General features: G+C 46.7%; 2 protein-coding genes across 7 annotated transcripts in view; one reads left to right on the top strand and one right to left on the bottom strand.

Moving 5' to 3' along the window:
• The window catches only part of LOC140216711 (uncharacterized), a 350,595-nt gene that overhangs the window by 133,588 nt on the left and 197,312 nt on the right, over positions 1-19,695 (top strand). The window lies entirely within an intron of this gene.
• On the bottom strand, positions 1,378-9,739 carry LOC126516189 (uncharacterized). Of its 5 annotated transcripts, none has more exons than XM_055064062.1 (6): positions 9,592-9,739; positions 7,724-7,860; positions 5,741-5,851; positions 5,430-5,538; positions 2,814-2,934; positions 1,378-1,687 (listed from the first exon to the last, which is right to left on the bottom strand). In XM_055064062.1, exons 3-6 carry the CDS (start codon positions 5,785-5,787, stop codon positions 1,527-1,529), a joined length of 438 nt encoding a protein of 145 aa, XP_054920037.1. In that variant the 5' UTR covers positions 5,788-5,851; positions 7,724-7,860; positions 9,592-9,739; the 3' UTR covers positions 1,378-1,526. The 5 variants fall into 5 exon arrangements, with proteins under 5 accessions (XP_054920037.1, XP_054920043.1, XP_072143239.1 ...); XM_055064068.1 differs by having other exon boundaries at positions 5,741-5,846; XM_072287138.1 differs by lacking the exon at positions 9,592-9,739 and adding an exon at positions 8,740-9,112.

Below are 19,695 nucleotides of genomic sequence, written 5' to 3'. Positions count from 1 at the left end.
CTGTTGCGTCTTAGCACTGCGTGCGGGGGACGCCTGCACGCGGGAGGCGCTCCGACACAGGATACCCGCTGCATGTAACGGGAGTAGCGTGGCGGCTGGAGGGGCGGGCACGGCCTGTCGTTTTCCAGTCGCCCGGCAGCTCGACTTGCCCTTCGGCGACACAGAACTTCGGCGGCAGAAGCGTACCACGTACACCGGCCACACGTCGCGTCACGCAACCGCTGTCGGCGTCTACGCGCGGCCTCGTTTATTCCGCTTTCACCCGGCCGCCTCTGGGGGCTCAGTCACCGTGGCATTGTGCTGCTGAGCCACGGAGCTGGTTGTTGGTTCGATTACGCACGTGGGCCCACGATACCTATGCGATGCCACACCGGGCACAAGATACCTATGACGTCGCTGTCAGTGACGTCACAGGTATCGACAGCGTCAGTTAGGAAGCGCTTATTAATTTACCGATTGATAAAGCTTCCACTTTCAAAGCACCACGTGGCTGAAAATTCAAGGTTTTCAGCGCTTTCTCTGCAGAAAATGATAAACGTGCGAAAATGCTTCGAAATCAGTGACGCCGTACAGACGTACCTGCGCTGCGATTCAGGCTTGAAACTCAGAAAGGCGTATTCCGCCGTTCATTTTCTTCTCTGCCAGCCAACGTTTTCCCGCCAGGTGAAATACCTGTAAGGTCTTCAAAGCTTTTCACCTGTCTCGAGTAATTTGCCGATAGTCAGTGTCGCTCAATAAACAAAACACGTAGGAAAAACACACAAAGACCTCACATTTTCGTCTGGGTGGTTATCGTGGTGGTTCCCGCACATGCTCCTCACTGCGCAGGTTCCTTTTTCTGCGTGCACTTACTGCGTGCCTTACGTGTTCTATAAGCAAGCATTTTGTTCTACCATTATATTGAGAGCAGTAATCCTTACTCACTGGTACGACTTTCATGCCACAGGTGTTGTTCGTATGCCACTGTTGATTTCAACCGTATTGCGTTCATGCCCAGATTGTGAATATAGCTTATACAGCGTCTCGCCTTGCCCAGTTCATTAAGACCAGGCATACTTCATTGCTATTTAGGTACGTCCCGGCTTGAATGTGTCTCACCATGTTTTTCGGCAAGCCATGACGATCGGCTACAGTTTTCAAGGTGCCGCGAGCGGCCACTTGGCCATAACGGACTCCAAGGTGACCGAGGCGAATGCCAGGTTCTCAAAACAAGGGGTAAGTGTTTGCTTTCTGTTAATTCAAATACACTTCCTTCGGTTTTTGTCACAAGCTGTTAGTGTATATGTCAACTCTACCAATTTTACGTAACGTTTACGAATTCCGAGGCACCTAAGCGGGCCATGACCCACTTAACGTTTATCGAAGTGGAGAAAAGCATTCGAAGTTAAAATAGGCTATTTAATAAACACCTTTTGACGAAAAGTACTTCGATGCGCTTCACCAGAAGTGGATTTATTCGGAATCAAACTGGGCGTTCGCGGTGCTTCGGCTCCTCCTTCAATGGCTTCCCTCCTGCTTGGACGGGCTTAAAGATGGCGCACCACAAATGACGCCGCACGTCGCGAGAAGTCTTCGGTTACGCCGGTGGCGATAACCGTCACACGCGTACCCGTCGCGTGTGCGTGGCCAAGCCAGCACCGCTCGTAGGTCTTCTGTAGGTTGAACCTTGCCCGCATGTTTTCCTGGTCTGGAAAGAGAATATTTTTTTATTCGAGTGTTTATTCTAGGGTGGTTGCTTGGGGTAGTTGGCAATTCACGATAAAAAACGACGTACAGCGCGAGAGTCAAGGACTGCAAGAGACGACATCCACAGCGCAGTATATGTGGTCTCACAGTCGTTGTCCTTCACGCTGTACGTAGTTTTTTATCATGTTTTTATCATTAGGGTTGCCAACAACTTATCCTAGAAGGAAATTGATCAACAGTAAGGACATTCTTTTTCGGTGTAATGAGACTCCGTTAAAGGGTCCATGAACCACCTCTTGGGCTTGCTGAGAAAACACAGACCCAATAGCTGACATCAATCATGAAGGGTGTTTTGCGCGTCTTCCTACTGTTACTGCGTGAAGTAAATGAGGATCTGCTTACGATATTATAATAATTACGTACAATAATAATTACAGCCAATGCTCGGCCTCAAGGGTGAATGAGCAAGCAGCACGGCCTTAAAGAATGATAGAATGGTCCTTTGTACAAGTCTAAAAAATTGCAGTTAGTTACAGCCCGCAAGTACGACTAAGAATAAAAAAAAGAGCAAGCCTTTGAAAGTGTCTATCGCACGGCCGTCATCAACTTAGTTCCTAGTGTCGCTAGCGAGTTCTATGGCAATGCAAATGCAATCAATATTAAGTGCAAGCCGTGGCACCGTTAACGTTTATGGTGAAATTAGGAGCGTTCCCAATAATTGTTGGGTGCTATTTGTTTGGATGTTAAGAAGTTTTGTAGAATGTCTGCCCTGTATCTTCGGTGGACTAAACATGAAGCCTTGCTTACAGTTGATTAAAATTAGGGGCAAGTTATGGATCAGGTATAGACGAAGTTTCAAGCATATGGAATAATGAGAGCCTCAGCAGTAGTAAATTATGTATGCAAGGGCTCTGGAGCATTCATGATCAAGAGCACCACTGCAGTGCGATGTGCCCAAGACCATGGAGGCACTGGATTACCCACATTATGAGTTCCGATCACTGCTATGCAGGCGCAGTTGGTCATGCGTGTCTCTTGGTGCAGAATATCAAACTCTACTATGCAGTCGTATCATATATCGGGAATTCTATGGAATCACAGATATTGAGATACGGGGAATCTCTTACCAGTAATTACAGGATGGGCGTGGTGTCCACAAGTGGGCTCATTGGCAATGGCATTGGATGCCTGGTGGAGGTTCTCTACCATCAAGGTCAAGTTCGCCTCATCGATGTAGGTGGCGTGCATCTGCAGTAAGAATATTTCTTTCAGTCTTTCTGCTGCCTTACAACAAGGTGCCATGAGTAATTGCACAGCTTACCAAGATCTAGCATACGTGAGCATATTAAAGAATATAATGAAATAACAAAAGTTATCGCTATTTCATTTCTGAACTATATTTGGCGGTCGCGGAAGCTGACGCTTCCAAAGCATTGCACGACCAATGAAAAGAACCATGAAAAGGTGTAGAGTAGCGTGTGTTTGTCAATACTCCCAGGGCAACTTAATCCCGGTGGCGTTCTTACTATTGCTAGTAGGTATAGCGGGGCGGGGCGTTTCTTGTGGCGGTCGACGTCTCTGTGCAGGCGCGAGCAAGAGCGGACGAGAGAGAGAAATTCTTTCTTGGGGCCTTTGCTGCTTGAATAAGTGACTCTGCCTAGGCACTACAAAGGAGGTTTCTTGGCACGTGTTGTATAATTGTCCCCTAGACATGCCGGCATTACGGAGTGCAGTCGAGTTTGTTTATGCTCCGCCACTGGCTGCCCATGCGGTGTGGCATTGGGCATGAGCGCACCGTTTGGTGATCACTGTGTCTGAAGGGGCAAGGTTCTGACTGATGTTGTATAAGTCATGGGTAGCTTTTTTGTCGTAACAAAAGATTGTATTTTTAACAAGCACTGCTCCAGGAAGGCACATGTAACCAGCTAATGGAGGCCTCAGGAGAGCACCCAAGCGGTAGTGGGACGCACCAAAGCTAGAAGCAGGGCGGCCCATGAGTTGGGGCCGTGCAGGCCTCGGCGAGCCCCAACCCAAGGACCAGTCCGGTTTCTAGCTTTGGTGTCCCCGTTGCCGCTTTGGTGTCCCCGTTGCCGCTTTGGTGTCCTGTAGGTCCCGCCAATAATGCGAAATAATGACACGTTGTTACCATTACTAAAAACGCAGTTGAACAAATATAATTACGCCCAGCCGCCAACTTTAATAAACACAACCGTTTATTCATCTCACTAGTGATTGACAGTAATGCAAGATCAGCGTAACGCTGAATTTGGCAATATCGACAGGTGGTGCTCACTAAAGCACCAAATTATCTTCGAATGAGTCCATCACAAACCTGTTTTGTTTCATAACCTTCAAACAATTCCGCCTACTACTACAAGTGTATCATTAAGTAATCATATGCTACCAATATCTGACAGCGTTACAATTTTGGGTGCCATTTTAGAAAAGCTATTAAATACGCATGGTTACCTCGCTTGTAAAATAAATTTCATTTTGTACTCACTTTATCATCAAAACACGCTGCTATTTTCAACCTCATATTCTTCGCTCGTTGCATATCATTGTTACATACATTGCCATTTATCAGAGTCTAAGCAGAGGCTGCGCAGACGAGGTGGCGCGGATGAGCACATCTCGATGGACAATCGGCGTTCCTATCAACTAAGAATTTGTGCAGCTTCCACAGTGCTGCAACAAGCCAGCTATATTACTCTTTAGCGCCAATGTTACATCCATTGTTTATTTATTTATTTACACAATACTGCAGGCAGCAATGCTGCCGAAGCAGGAGAAGGATTACAAAAGATGCTTTTTCAACATATTTTCAAATGAAACACGAGATGTGCATTCAACAATACGTTCTGCTAAATGACTCCATTCTTCCCTCGTAAGTGGAAAAAAATTATTTCTGAAATATTTTAGTGCTTGCAAAGTATGAGTGGACTACTTTAGAATGGAAAAGGTGCGACGACCTTTGTAGAGCATGCGTAATATATGTGGCATCCGTTACAGGAAGTACCCCGGCGTAAAACACTTTCGTGTTACAATGCACTTGTATGTGGCTACTATTCGCCAGTCACGCAGGCGGAGGACAAAGCCGGTCCGCACCACGCAGCATGGTCAGACTGGATCGTATGAGCGCGAGGACGCACACGGGTCCTGTCGGGCACAAAGCAAACGCTGCGCAATATGCACTACATCTGCATGTAGCTGCGGTCTGCTACGTAGCGCAGAAACGGCAGGGTACCCCGACGAGTCCACTGGCTCAGCGCTGTGCTGCTCGCTCATGACAACTGCGTTTGGCTTACGTTTGGCGCGTCGCAGGCACCAAAATCGGGGGCAGTGGCGTCTACATTAACATCCAAATTCAAACGTCAACTGCGCGCCATGGTGACATATAGACAGCGGTGCCTTGTGAGCACGCCTCGCTCTGTAGTAACCTTGGCAGTGAAAGGCATTGAAGGAGGAGCGGAAGCACTGCGAACGCCGCGTTCGATTGCCAATAAATCCACTTCTGGTGAAACGCATCGAAGTACTTTTCGTGACAAAGTGTTTATTAAATAGCCTATTTTAACTTCCAATGCTTTTCTCCACTTCTGTAAAAACGTAAGTGGATCAGGGCCCGCTTAGGTGCCTCCGAATTCGTAAACTTTACGTAAAATTGGTAGAGTTGATATATACATTAACAGCTTGTGACAAAAACCAAGGAAGTGTATTTGAATTAACAGAAAGCAATCACTTACTGCTTTCTTGTAGTCTTCATTCATCTGTGCCACAATTTCCTGGGTTGGCACAATCGATCTCAAGCAGTCTACTGCAAAAATATCACCTGGATGCGTCATCTTGGAGAACCTGCGTGGCAGTGGTTCACACTGATTATTCGCCTAGCGATGCCCGCGGTGTCAACAGCGGATTTTTCGCGACACTGAGCCTTTAGCGTACATAACAGCAGTGTGGCGCAAAGATGACCCGAAAAGCTCTTTTTTATATACCCAAACAGCTTGTGACGAAAACTGACAAAGTGTATTCGAATTAACAGAAAGCATTCACTTACCCCTTGGGTGGCCTCCTTGTCATTGATTTGGTCGATATGTTCATCATCACGTCTGATTTCTTCTTGGAGTGTTATCTTATATTCATAGCCCAAAGGCATCTTCTAGCTGTACTGGAAAAACATGGTGAGACATATTCAAGCCGGGACATACCTAAAGGGTTCCTGAGCCTCCCCTAGGGCTCGCTGAAAAAACAATCAGCGGATAGCATACGTTTCTGTGAACACCCCAGCGAAGTTTTGAAGTTTTGCGCGGCGCGTGGAGTTCACAAGCCGAGCGCGAAGTCGCCTTTCTCTCAAGCGCTCTCTTTTACAGCGATGGCTTTAGGGCCTCGTTACGCCGAAAATCCGGCGTTGGCCGTGCGCCGACCTCGAGCACAAACTTCCGTACATATTTAGGTATATTTAAGCCATATCCCACGCCTTGCTACATGACATGCGGCATGTGCGAGTTATATTGTCGCATCATTCTAGTACTAAAGTTGCTCATACCTGGCCTTACATTCTGACAACGTTATTCGTCGGAATTTTGAGAACGATAGTCAAGAAACCAATGTCGTAAGAACAAAAAACAGTCAGCGCATGCTTTTAAAGCAAAGCTTTCTTTGCTTCTTTCTGCGACTTTCCCGCTGCTGCAACACTGCTGCTGTGGTCTTGCATGCCGCCTTAACGCCGGCCACGTCAAGACGCAGATCAGACGCACGCCTTAAACTAACGCCGGCCGCGTTGGGACGTGGCTGAGGTGTGGCCTTGTCAGAAAATCATGAAACGCATACACCGTCGACGTTCGGTTTCACGACAGACGTTTATGAGCTGTAACTTTCAAAATTCCGAGGAGTAACGTTGTAAAGAATGTAAGACAAGGTATGAGACACGTGGAGTGCCTGTGTGGTTGTGGTTCAGACTGATTATTCGCCTAGCCATGCCCGCGGCGTCGACAGCGGATTTGTCGGCACAATCGGCCGTTAGCGTACATGACAGGAGTGTGGCACAAAGACGACCCAAAAAGCTCGTGTCAACATTTACGGCGCATCGCCTGTGAACAATGCCCTCTGGACGCCGTACTAGGCGCGACGCCCCACAAATGGAGTGCGGGAGCGGCCGCGCCTGCCTCCGTGCACATTGCAGCAGCAAGGACAGCGAAGGGAGCAGGCGGAGAGAATGTTAGCGAGGAAATAGAGAAAAAGCAGGCAGTTCTGCGACGCACAACGCTAGAACCTACAATGGCGCCAAAGCGTGCACTCAACGCCGAGGAGACGAAGGCTCGCAGAAAGCGTCGAGCAGAGCAGCCAGGGTAACATTGCATGTCACATCACGACTGTCGTATGCGGTCAATATATCACCGCCAATCGACGCAAACAGCAGACAATGCTTCGCTTACATCGATTCTCTCATTGCGTAGGATACGCACATTTTTACAGGGCCCCGAAACGTTACGGCTCTCCCGGCGAACCGCATAGGTTAAGGACAAAGAGGCTGCCCTCACGTTTCTTGGTTGGCGTTAATTTCAATGAGGACGTGTTCTCTGTGACACGCCGCGACATCATGCACGAAAAAGTCGCAGTTCTGCCCAAAAGGCGAAGCAACAATTGCGATAGCAAATTAGTATACATAGCTATATTAGGCAAGGATAGTAGATTTATCAGCCGTATAAACTTGTAAACACTGGCTTTTAACTATAATTTAACAAGCACGGCGTCAGATGTCTTTTTTTTAATTTTCATGCCGCGTTAAACTGGCAGTTTCATTTTCTTTTCTTTATTTCGCTTGAAAGTCGACCGCCCCGTTATAATCGTGGTCGCGTTACATTCGATTAAATACGGTATGTAACGCCAGCGAGGAATCTACCGAGTAGGAGATGATGGCCATGAATTTTCTGAGCTTTCTACAATAACGGGGAGAGAATCTGTCAGCTGTTCAGCGTCGTGTCTGCCCATCCCCTTAAGGGGATGAGATAGGAATCTGCAAGCTAACGTTGGAACTCACCACAGTACTGAAAAGCTGAATCCTTAGGGATGTAGACACTTGAGCTGGACCCTCCGACAGGCTCGATATTAGTCGTTCCATATCTTCTTTCGGCGCTTTTTCGACCGCTACCGCAGTAGCATCGGGGAGGGCTGATCCTGCACCACAGTTTAAGATATACACTATACTCCGTTTCAGACATCAGGTGAAACGCTCTGCTAGCTACGCAAGAAGTTCGCTGACAAGAACGTATCACTACGCGCTTTGCGTCCGTGCCTCTCTGCGCGCCAAAGGCGCATGCTCGTGCGAGCTTGCATGTGAGGCAAAAACCAAAAAGAAACGCAATGAAAAAGAAATTGATGTAAAACAACGCATGAAATAACCGTATATGACAGTTTGTTTCTGAGGATTAAAACGTTTTTCGTACAACACTCAGCCTGTACCAAGAACAGTTCCGCACAATTGCGATCAAGAATACAGCGTCGCACCCGAGCGTCTGGGAGGACCACGCATTGCGGCTGGCGGAGACACTTCTTCCGGCCAACGAGGCGTTTTTTTTTTTACTTCAATAGCATTTTAAGGTTATGCTGCATCACGCCATTCGCTATCACCCAGGTGGCGTAATCACACATGACGAAGGACCAGGGAAACGCTGAAGTCCCTCGTGCTTGGAAATGAAGTAATAAATCACGGAAAGAACCGATGCCGTTTCGACACTTTCCGTTTGCACTGGAGTAACATGTTGAACTGGCGATGGGCCTTGTTTCATCCGTCAAACGGTAGCCAGGTGTCCCTTGATACGGCTGCAAGTTTTGTTCCGGGCCAGACAATTCCTGAAGACGCCAAGTGCCCACCACAAGCCGCCACAATGGTAACATGGACCTATTTGATGCGTCAAAACGAGCGATTTTCATTCGGCCGATTGCACCGGGTTCGAACGCCGTCCAGCTGACGCGTCGCGCAGGCGTTCGAGAACGCTCGGCCACCTCGAGTACGCCTGTCGATCCTGCCGGGCGGGAGGCCATGGCCATATTTACCTGAACGCCGCGCCGCCGAACCGCCATCTTGCGCCGCTCCGACGGGGTGTACGTTCTCGGCGTCGCCCAACGCTTGGTTGGCGTTCTGCGTCGCCGCCAATTCTCGACCGATTTCTTCGGCTTTATCCAAGGTCAAATGTTCTCAGTGAGCCAAAAACTTGTTGGATATGGAGGTTGGCGATTCCATTATTTGATCTCGGATCCGGTCGTCGTACGTAGCATCGAATTTGGAAGCGAGCTATTTCTCCTTGAGGGCCGTGACGTGTTCCATGAAACGCTCACCCGGCAGTTGCTTGGGCTTCTGAACAGATGTCTCTGCGCCAGGAGTTTGCCGAGAATAACCGATTCAAGAGCTTCAGCAGCTCCTCGTACTTGCTCGTCGTACACCGTTGCCTCCGTAGTCAGCGTACTGGGCGTCTGGGTCGCATTTCGTCATCCCGTTGCAGCGGTGATTGTCGGCTGTGCCTCAGCCTGTTCTGCCGCGTCGTATTTCATTTAGCCTTCCCTACCCAACTCGCTGATGCGAGCCGACGCTCGACACTCGTCCTCCCATCCGTTCCCGCCCGCCGCTTTAATATGTACCTCGAAATTTTTCTTCCATCTGTACCAGGAATCAGAGGAGGGCCAGGTAAGTCGAGGACCAGAGGAAGGTTTAAAAAGACGCCATTCTGTAGCGTTGCAAGCAGAAGTCTACGGCTAGGGAATCCGAAGGAAGCAGGCAATAGGCGTCTCCGAAGATGACCCCAGACGAAGAAGGCCTAGGCCGACGCCAGCTGAAGCATTCGGAGAAGCTCCGAAGGCATGCGAGGAAAGAGTATAGGAGCAAAGTAGATAAGTAACATTGCCACTTACGGCATTTGAGACAGCAGGTTCTTCTAAATCCTCGTCGCCATTCTGTACCGTCGCACCCAAAGCCGGCCGACGGAGGGGCCTCGCGTCCGAGAGGACGACGCAATAAAGTTGGCGAAGACGGTTGTACCGGGTGAGAGAGACTGGCCAACGTAGCGTTTATTCGACTTGCATAGCATTTCAAGGGCATGTTCCGTCATGCCACTGGTTATCACACAAGTGGCGTGATCACACCTCATTGGTGGCCCTCAGGTGGCGTGATCACACCTCATTGGCCTATTGAATTCATTCAAACGCACAGACATGGAGGTCGTGGCTCCATCATGCGATCGCTGCAGATAATTGTAGCGAGTGATACTTATGACACCAGAGCGCAGCACGAGTCAAGCAAGAACATCAATTTCTAAATGCGGACACAGCCACTGCAACACGAAACTCTAGCCTCCACAGCGTTGCACCTGATTTTCCGAGACGGAGTATAGCTGAGGACACTCGCGAGACGCTCTCGACGCGATGAAGTAGCAACAACGCGCGTCCACCGGCCCTGTGAAGGCAGCGGATACCTATCGACGGGACGACGCTTAATTATTTCCAAGAATCAAGCTCAAACCACCCAACACCTACACAAACGCCCCAGAGTTGCAGCGCTTACCTTGAAATGCTCTCCTTGATGAAGCGTCGAGCCTACAGACAGGAGTAGAAGGGTCGTGGAACACGAGCACCGAACAGACGAATGGTTGGTTGCGGCAATGGGGGCTTGCCTCGAGGGCTTGTTCCACGCGCCCGTGCCAGCGCAAGATACGATCTACTAGATGTATATGTAGAACCTAGATGTTAGCGATGATGATGACGATGATGAAGCTTCAATTAATGCCACAAACCATTGGGGTGATAGGCCACGAACCGGGTGGTACTACGATTGAAAAATGAAATAACTTAGTTAATAAATCAGTGATTAAATAAATAGTAAAAAAGGAAAATAAATGAATAATCGAAGACAAGAAATAAACCGATAGTAAATGAAATAAAGTAGTCTACAACGAGGTAGTCACCACTGCGTAGACAGGGATATAGTAAGGCAAACCTATTAATAAAATACATAAAGGATAGAAGTAAAAATGAGCAAGTAATATTTCGAATAATAATATTATTATTATAGCTGTGAATTTGTGTTCTTACTTTGAATTTTTTTTATTTATAGCTTACTCAATGAGAAATATATCAGTCATGACAAACTAGAAATATTAATAAGGTAATCTTGTGTCACAGAGGAAATTCTAACTGGCTCGGCAAGCGTTCCTGTGGCTGTGTCCTGATGCCGCTGCTGCAAGTGAAGGTATAACAGTATTGCATAAAGGCCGTCCTAGATTTCGAAGGGGAAGTTGTGAACATCGTTTTCGATGAGTAGAAAACCGCCGACATGATAACAAAATGTGATCGATGGATTCCGGCTCATTGTAGAGGTAGCATAAAGGGGATACTGCCAGACCACATCTGTGCCAGTAAAAATCAAGCGGTGGGATACGGCAACGCAGCCTTGTATATGATACTTTGAATTGCCAGTTAGAATACCATTGTCGGTTCCAAGAATAACTTGTATGCATCAAGTATGCATATGTTGTTAATGAGAGTCTCTTTTTGTCTTTGGTCAAAGAAAACTGCCTATATTTGGCTGCAGTGAAATGCGCAGTTGCCGGCAGGACAGATGTACTCCATTCTGGCGGACTGGCCAAGAACCGGGTAGAGCAATATAGAAATAAGAAAAATATTTATAAATCATTGTAACAAGATTTGTGAATGGGTATATGCGAAATATTAGATAGATATTAGCGCATGATTTTAATAGAATGAAGGAATAAAAGAATAAAAAGAATACCTAATCGATATTGTAGAAATAAGGAAACCTCCTGTTCTGATTCTATTGCCCAAATCTTTCTGCTCTTACGACGAAGTCCTGGGTGGTATCGCCAACCTTCCTTTCGTTGTGCCCAAGGGTCGAGTTCCCACAAAATAGTCAATTTTGAGCATTTATGTCTGATCTAAGAAGGCGTAACGGTGTTTCTGATGCTGGTTCTTGCAATTCAGAATGTCTTTGACAATCAATAAGGAAAACGATCTAATGTTTCATGTTTCCCGCAAGAGATACAGTTCGGTGAGGGATCTAGACTCCAGAACGCCTACACAGGTTGTCCTGCATAACTTGAGCCAAGGTTTTAAAAATGAAAGGCACTCCGGAAGCAAGTTGAACCATATGCCTAACGTTGGCACTGGCCTAGAGTTACTCAGGCTACTCTTGATTTTCCCCTTAACTAAAGGATCTGTTATGTTTAATCAATCAACTTTTTAAGTATTGGCTGCAGACCCCAAGTGTGGTACGCAAAGCTGTAGAGCACCTTGAGAAACCTCTCAATGAATTGTTTCCTACACGATATATCTCACATGTTCCTTTTTTCCACGTTTGAAAGAAAGCGCGTGAGATATCAAAAAAATGCCACGTGATGGGGCGCTTGCGCACATACATGGAGAATATCTATGCTTGCGCAGAGTTAATGTGCTGCCCTCAAGCGTGCGATGGATGACCAAGGTCGGCTGGCAGCGAGACTGACCCGCGACAGGGCGTTATGCCTGGTGTAGGTATCTGGGCATGGAGCTCTGATCGCATGACGGTGCAAGTGTATGCTGCTGGCTGAGCGTTGTCCAAGCGATAAAGCGGCTAAGGCCACGAAAAAGAAAAGACGAAAGCAGGATTTTGATTCTGCTTGAAAGAAGAGCGAAAAGCGTGGGAACGATGAAAGGCGATGAGGGTTGCTGCAATTTTGCCTTTGTGCACAAATGACCTTGTAGTAGTTTTCGAATTGAAGACGTAAGTAAGACGTAGAATTGAAGACGTAGGTAACTTAGAACTCATGCTTTGACAATGCCCTGCGTTACGCGACGGCGTCACGTCGTCCAAACGGGAGGATGCCCTAAGCAGCCGCGATCTTGAAGCACAGAAACGGGCTGTCCATCGGGCCCGCGATGCAGCAGAGAGGCTCGGCCTTTCTGTACCGACGTGAGAGCGGCCCGCTACGTGCTGACACGCGTTCCGAAATATCAGAATAAAGGTTTACCATACCACGCCATCAACAACATTTCTTTCTCGGACAAGGAGACTGACGGGCAAGTATCATAATTTATTTTGCTAATGTCTGCAGCGTACTCAATTTCTGTGGTGAGCTGGTCATTGTTTACGGCCAGTGAATGAGTGCAGTCAAACAGGCTTGCATCCGCAGCGTGCGCAATGCGCGGCAAGGTCACCTGATAAGGCTAGTTTCTCAACATTACACCAGTGCTCACGTAATCGCTCGTTGATGCACCTGCCTCTCCGTCCCGCATACTCCTTGGCACAGGCAAACGAGAGTGTGATAAAGAGTATGTCGCCGTCCTTCCGCGCTACTGTGTAGGGCCCTAGCAACTAGCCCACCATGCAAGCTGTCCTTTTGAAAGCCACCATCACTGGTGGTCCCGGCAGTTCACGATTTGGAGCAATTTTTCGGAGTAAGAAAAATGACGTTGTAGCGCAGTTTAGAAGAAGCCAAACCTGCACTTTGGAGCAGTTCTGGAGGGGAAAATTTTGCCTTTTTGGAACACTTGGAGTAATCTGTCGCCAATTGGCGAAGCTTGTTATTGCTGTGCAATCAGTAAGTGCTGCTGAACAGTGAAGCAAGACAATGTCAACAACGACCAATTAGGCTTGCCTTAATACCACGGACGGCATACCGTGCACAGTATGTTGCAAACCTAACCTCTTTTTTTTTGACTGGGCAAGGAACCTAGTATTGTAAACAATTAAATAAAACAAATATATCCACCGAACCTTCCCTCCGCCCAGCGACAAGCTGGTCAGGGCGCAGGCGGCGGCCCTCAGACAACTGCTGACGCTCATGTACCCTAACCCGACACAATACCACAGGCTCTACCCAGGTATATACCCGACAAATGTACGCAAGGTCTGCCACACTGATATAGCCACTTTAACTCACATGCTCTGGCACTGTAACAAAAACCCGCACTGTGATAACTCCGGAACCCTTCCGCCGTGGCGGGCCGCTCTCTTGCGCAGCCGCCGACTCGGTGACCTGGCTGGACGCACAGCTCTAGAGATGCCACAACTCTCTGAATTTGTATATACGCATCTCTTCCTTATATCATCATTATTAATGACCCCTTTTTCTCCCCGTCCCTATTCCCCAGTGTAGAGTAGCAGGCCAGAGCAAGTTACTGCTCAGGCGGCTGCCCTTCTGTAAATAAATGTCTTTCTCTCTCTCGACTCGGCGACCAACTTTGGGCCGTCCAGCAGGCCCGCGAGGCGACAGCGATACAACACCTCGACTTCCCCACGTGGTATATTTAAGGCACTGTAGGGGAAAGCTCTGCAGGACTATAAATAATGTTGTTACCAACAAAATATCCGCCGGGGAGCAAGACAGACATAAAATTACAAATGTGCTTGAACAAGTTGCGCCGTCAGGCACAAGAGAAGTGATGACAAATTTTATGAGCATTCAAATGACAGATGAGCTTTGAGATGCTTTACAGCACTAAACAATATGCCTATTACGCCCAATAACAATGCTAGAAGCTCACCGCAAACAAGATACACATAGTGTCTTGTAGGCCGGCGTGGTGGACAGCCGAGTTAGGCAGGCCCGTTCCTGAGCCTCGGCTATCTCCTTCGTGGTGTCGTGTGTGCCGAGCCGGAGGAGCTCTTCGGTATGCCCGAGGGACCTCTTGACGAATTTTCTAATGAGAGCTCGAATTTGGTCGGGGAGCACCTGAGATCGATGGGTAGCTGGTACTGCTCCGTGACGTCTACGGCCTCTTGCATGGCGCTTTCCACCTGCCCTTCGTTACCACAGGTGCACCAGATCGTGATATCGTCGGCGTAGATGGTGTGTTTGATATCTTGATCTTGGGCCAGGTTCCTCGAGAGGCCCACCATGCGGATGTTGAAGACAGTGTGCGAAATGACTGAGCCTTGCGGCGTGCCCCGTGGGCCTAGGAGCACCCTGTCGGAGACAAAGTCGCCGATCCACAGCTTCGCTTTCCTCCTCGTCAGGAACAAACGGACGTAGTTATACAGTCTAGGCCCCAGCTCGAGGTCCGCGACGGAGACCAGGATGTATTCGTGGAGAACGTTGTCAAACGCGTTCTCGAGGTCGAGTCCGAGCAGCTCCCTGGTGTCCCTGGTCAGGCACGTACCCAGGATTTTTTTTCGGGGGGGGGGGGGGGGCCCACCACCTCCATCATCATCATCATCATCAGCCTGTTTTATGTCCACTGCAGGACGAAGGCCTCTCCGTGCGATCTCCAATTACCCCTGTCCTGCGCCAATCGATTCCAACTAGCGCCCGCGAATTTCCTAATTTCATCGCTCTACTTAGTCTGCTGTCGCCCTCGACTGCGTTTCCCTTCTCTTGGTACCCATTCTGTAACCCTAATGGTCCAACGGTTATCTAACCGGCCCATTACATGACCTGCCCAGCTACATTTTTTCCTCTTGATGTCAACTACAATATCGTCTATACCCGTTCGCTCTCTGATCCAAACCGCTCTCTTTCTCTCTCTTAACGTTATGCCTAGCAATCTTCGTTCGATCGCTCTTTGCGCGGTCCTTAACTTGCTCTCAAGTCTCTGCCCCATATGTCAGCACTGGCAAAATGCACTGATTACACACCTTACTTTTCAATAATAATAGTAAGCTTCCAGTCAGGAGCTGGCAATGTCTGCCGTATGCGATCCAACCTATTTTTATTCTGTGAATTTCCTTCTCGTGATCAGGGTTCCCTGTGATTAATTGACCTAGGTAAACGTACTCTTTCACAGTCTCTAGTGGCCAACTGGCGATCCTTGTCTTGTCTTGTCTTGTGTCCCAGACAATGGCGCATACCCACTATGGGGGATTGGCCAAGAAGCAGGCGGTTTTTCGTATGCTTAGTAGTAAAGCCAAACTAGATTTAAATTGTGGAGCATGAGACTAGAACTGTAATTTAGACGTATGATGAAAATATTGTGAATTTTGAAAAAGTAAGTTAACGTAAATAAATTAAATAATAGAAAATATTGATAATTTTAGAAAGTCAGCAAGGTACTCTTTTTGTATCTCTAATAAAATTGTAAATTGCAAGAAAAGCATCCCTGTGGCTTGATCCCAGTGAGGTCGCACCAAAAGAAAGAATGGTTGGTGAGGTTAGCGATAGCCCAAGTTTGGTGAATGAGTGTACTAATAATTTTCTTTGTCTTATAAAGCGGCGGCAGGAGAGAAAATAATGTTCGATCGTTTCAGGTGCACTGCAAAAAGAACATAGAGGGGACATAGCGAGACCAGACCTGTGTAAGTAAAAATTTAGAGGAGGTATACGGCATCTCAATTTTGTAAAAGAAACTTCCAATTGTCTTGAAGGACACCAATTATTATTCCATGGGAAGCCAAGATGGTGGAAATCAGAAGACGGTGTTAGTAAGGATGTTGTAGAGTTTTGGGATATAGCGAAATTTCTATACCTAGCCGCGGTGACATAAGCTGATGTCGGCAAAACAGATATGATAGGGCCGTTGAGGGATGCTCGTGCGAGTGAATCGGCCATTTCATTCAAGTGTAAGCCATGATGTCCCGGTACCCAAAGCAAACATACTTTCCGTAAGTACGGAGGTACCATCGAACGAAATGTTCTTTGAATTCTTGTATCTAAAGATGCAGTCAGTGCTGCACATACAGAGAGCGAGTCGGTCACAATAACAGCTAATGGGTCATTTTGGGGAAGTTTTCGTAACGCTAATATAATTGCTAATAATTCTGCTTGAAATATAGGTGTGAAATCGGGAAGACGAAGCGAGTAAGACCATTGGAGAGATTCAGAGAAGATCCCCACTCCCGCCTTCTCATTGCACACAGAAGCGTCAGTGGCTATTACATTTTCAGTGGTTAGTTGGTGTAGGTGGTCATGTAAGATGTTAATTAAATCTCGCCTTGGTAACAGTTTAGCATGATTCGGAAATATGTCCTCGAACTCAATTTTGAGGTCTGTTAAGTCATTATTTGAAGGACACACTTCGCGTATGGACACGTCCAATTGTTGTAACTGTGCTTGCACAAATAGTATCTGAGGGCTGTGGAATCTTGACCACGATACCTGAAAAAACTCAGATGGTTCAGTGATAAAAGCATATTGCGTACGCATTTTTGAAAACTCATAAATTTTTAAATATGTCTGAACCGTAAGCATGCGGAATCTGCAATCTAGGGTGGGTATATGGGCTTCCTGATATAAAACAGCGTTGGCAACAAATCTAGGAAGCCCGAGGCATGACCGTAGAGCTTCTCTTTCTAAAAGTATGAGAGGTTTAATTTTGTAGGCGGGGCCACCGGAAAGTATCACGCAGCCGAATTCTAATATGGGCCGAACATACATTTTATAGATCATCAGTAGGGTATCCCTGCGTAGTCCAGAGCGACGGTGGCTGAGCCGGCGGAGCATAGCTACGGCTCGTTCTGCCTTTGTTTTAATATGTTCAATGTGACTGCGCCAGGTGAGTTTGCCATCGTAAATAACACCAAGGTACTTGACTTCGTCAACTTGAGGAATGATTTCCTGTCGATATTGCAAAGATATATGCACTTGTGCAGTTAATGGGAAGACTAAGAGCGAACTTTTACTAATATTTAATGACATACTTAATCTCTCTAGCCATGTCTCCAGCATTCCTAAGTAATTTTGCAACGACTGTTGTAGGGAATGTATATTGCTTGCGGAGGCAAAAAATGCGATATCGTCCGCATAAACATAAACATGTACTTCCGGAGACAAAGGAATGGTGCTTAGCAAAATATTAAATAATACAGGGGAAAGAACGGAACCCTGTGGTACACCTCTTGTCTGCTTATGTTTAGACGTCGCAATACCGTGTTGGTAACAATAAAATTCTCTATCCCTTATAAATTCGCAGATCCAAGCGGTTATATATTTTGGGAAATTCGTAGAGTGAAGCTTATCGAATAGAATGCAAAGTTCTACAGAGTCGTATGCTTTTGCTAAATCTAGTGTCACCAAAGCTGCGTACTCTCGTTTGCGGTGAGCAAGTTTAATGCGGCTCTCTAAATCTACATGAGCGCACCATATGGAGTGGCCCGGACGAAATCCAATCTGACAAGGACTGAGAAGGTTATCATCCTGCATAAAATTTTTTATACGGCCGTGAAGAACCCTTTCTATTAATTTTACCACATTTGAGGTAAGAGAAATCGGTCTTATGTTTTCTAAGTCAAGTCCTGATGATTTTTTCTTCAATAGTGGGATAATTTTAGCTACTCTCCACTCTCTTGGAACCCATGAATTCTTGAGAGAGAAATTTATTATGTTTAGTAGGTCCTGAGGCGCATAATCAAATAAAACTTTTAGCATTCCTGTTGTAATTTCATCTGGACCGGGGGCTGACGCCGGCAAAGAATTAATAATGCCTTCAAGCTCTGTCGCTGTTACTGCTATAAAGTCGTCTACCAAGGGAGGTTTCTTTAGTCCTATCGGCAATTGATTTGTGAAACGTCGCGCAAGTCCTTGAGCAATTTTCTCAAGTGATTCTGATAATTCTTTTGTTGATAGAACAACAGATTCGACGTTCACGGGGGCCGGTATAGCTTTGCGAGATCGAAGAAATTTAAACAGGGCTTTTTTATTGCTAGACTTCGAAAGGTATGTGTAGTGCCTGGCATCGTAATCCTCCTTAGCTTTTGAGACTGTTCGTTTAAATGTGGTAGCTATATATGTATAATCAGCCCAATTAACAGGACACTGGTTGTATAAAAGCTTTTTCCATGCAGCTTTTCTACGTCTAAAATCTCGTTCGCACTCAGAATTCCACCAGGGACAATATGATCCACCCTTATAAGATTTCACAGCAAATTTAGCTTTTTTTGATGATTGTTTTAGTATTGAACATAGGCTCATTGCTTTTATATCCATCTCCATGCCCTCCTGGGCTTGTAAAGCTGATTTTAAAGCATTTTTAAATTTTTCGTAGTTAACAAAAGTACGCATATTATTATTTAAACTAGTTAACGGAGTAAGCAGTTCAAAAATTATAGGAAGGTGATCACTGTTAGTTCCGGAATCTAGAGTCTTCCAGGAGGTGACTGTCATGCTCGGGGTAGCAAACGTAAGATCTAGGGCAGATCGCGACTGACCACGCACGAAGGTATGTGCTCTCGAATTTAAGCAGGAGAAATGATTCATTAAGACCCAATCCCACAGGCGTTTGCCACAAGTGTCCGTTCGGAAACCCCACGATACATGATGAGAATTAAAATCTCCCACTAGTATGATGTTCTTCTGACTGCGAGCAATAGAGGTATCTAGATAACGGGTATCGTGTACTCCAATGGGGAAGTACGTGTTTATTATAGAAAAAGGTGTGCAACCAGGTAGTATTATATCCAGTGCTAGGATTTCACAGTCTGGGGAAATTATCTGGTATGCTATAGTAGCTCTATGGCAGATTTTTGATGACACAAACAACACTAAACCACCGCCTCGGGATGGGCGATCCAATCGAAAACATCTGAAATTCTTTAGATGAAAAGATTGACCAGCAGCAAGCCAAGTTTCCTGTAAAATAATAATATCTGGAGAGTATGTAGAAATAAGATATAATAAATCTGTTGCGGCCGAAAGTATGGAACGACAGTTCCACTGAATTACTGTTAAAGTTCCTATGGTGAATAAATCCGCGCAGCAGAGACTGCTTGGTCTAAAACGTTCTCTTTTAAGAAGTCCTTCTTAGTCGGAGTCTCTCTAACGTACTTTTTTGCTTTGGAGTTGATGGGAGAGCTAGATTTTTTCTCTGTCGGTGACCTTGTTCGTTTAAGAGATCGGGGGTCCATGTCTACATCTTGATTTTCCAGCCCATCTGTGTCGGAGAGACAGATTTGGTCGACTTTCTCAGGAGTTGATGGCTTTGGTGAATCGTTATTTGTGAATGGCTGCGCGGTCGATATTTCAATAGGTGGACTCCGCGGTAGACCCGACACCGGATCAACAATATTGGGTTTATTAGTTAGTTGAAGCCACGGAG

The sequence above is a fragment of the Dermacentor andersoni genome, chromosome 3 (assembly GCF_023375885.2).
Source record: "Dermacentor andersoni chromosome 3, qqDerAnde1_hic_scaffold, whole genome shotgun sequence".
NCBI classification, from domain to species: Eukaryota; Metazoa; Arthropoda; class Arachnida; order Ixodida; family Ixodidae; genus Dermacentor; species Dermacentor andersoni.
This window is presented reverse-complemented; position numbering and strand designations above follow the sequence as displayed.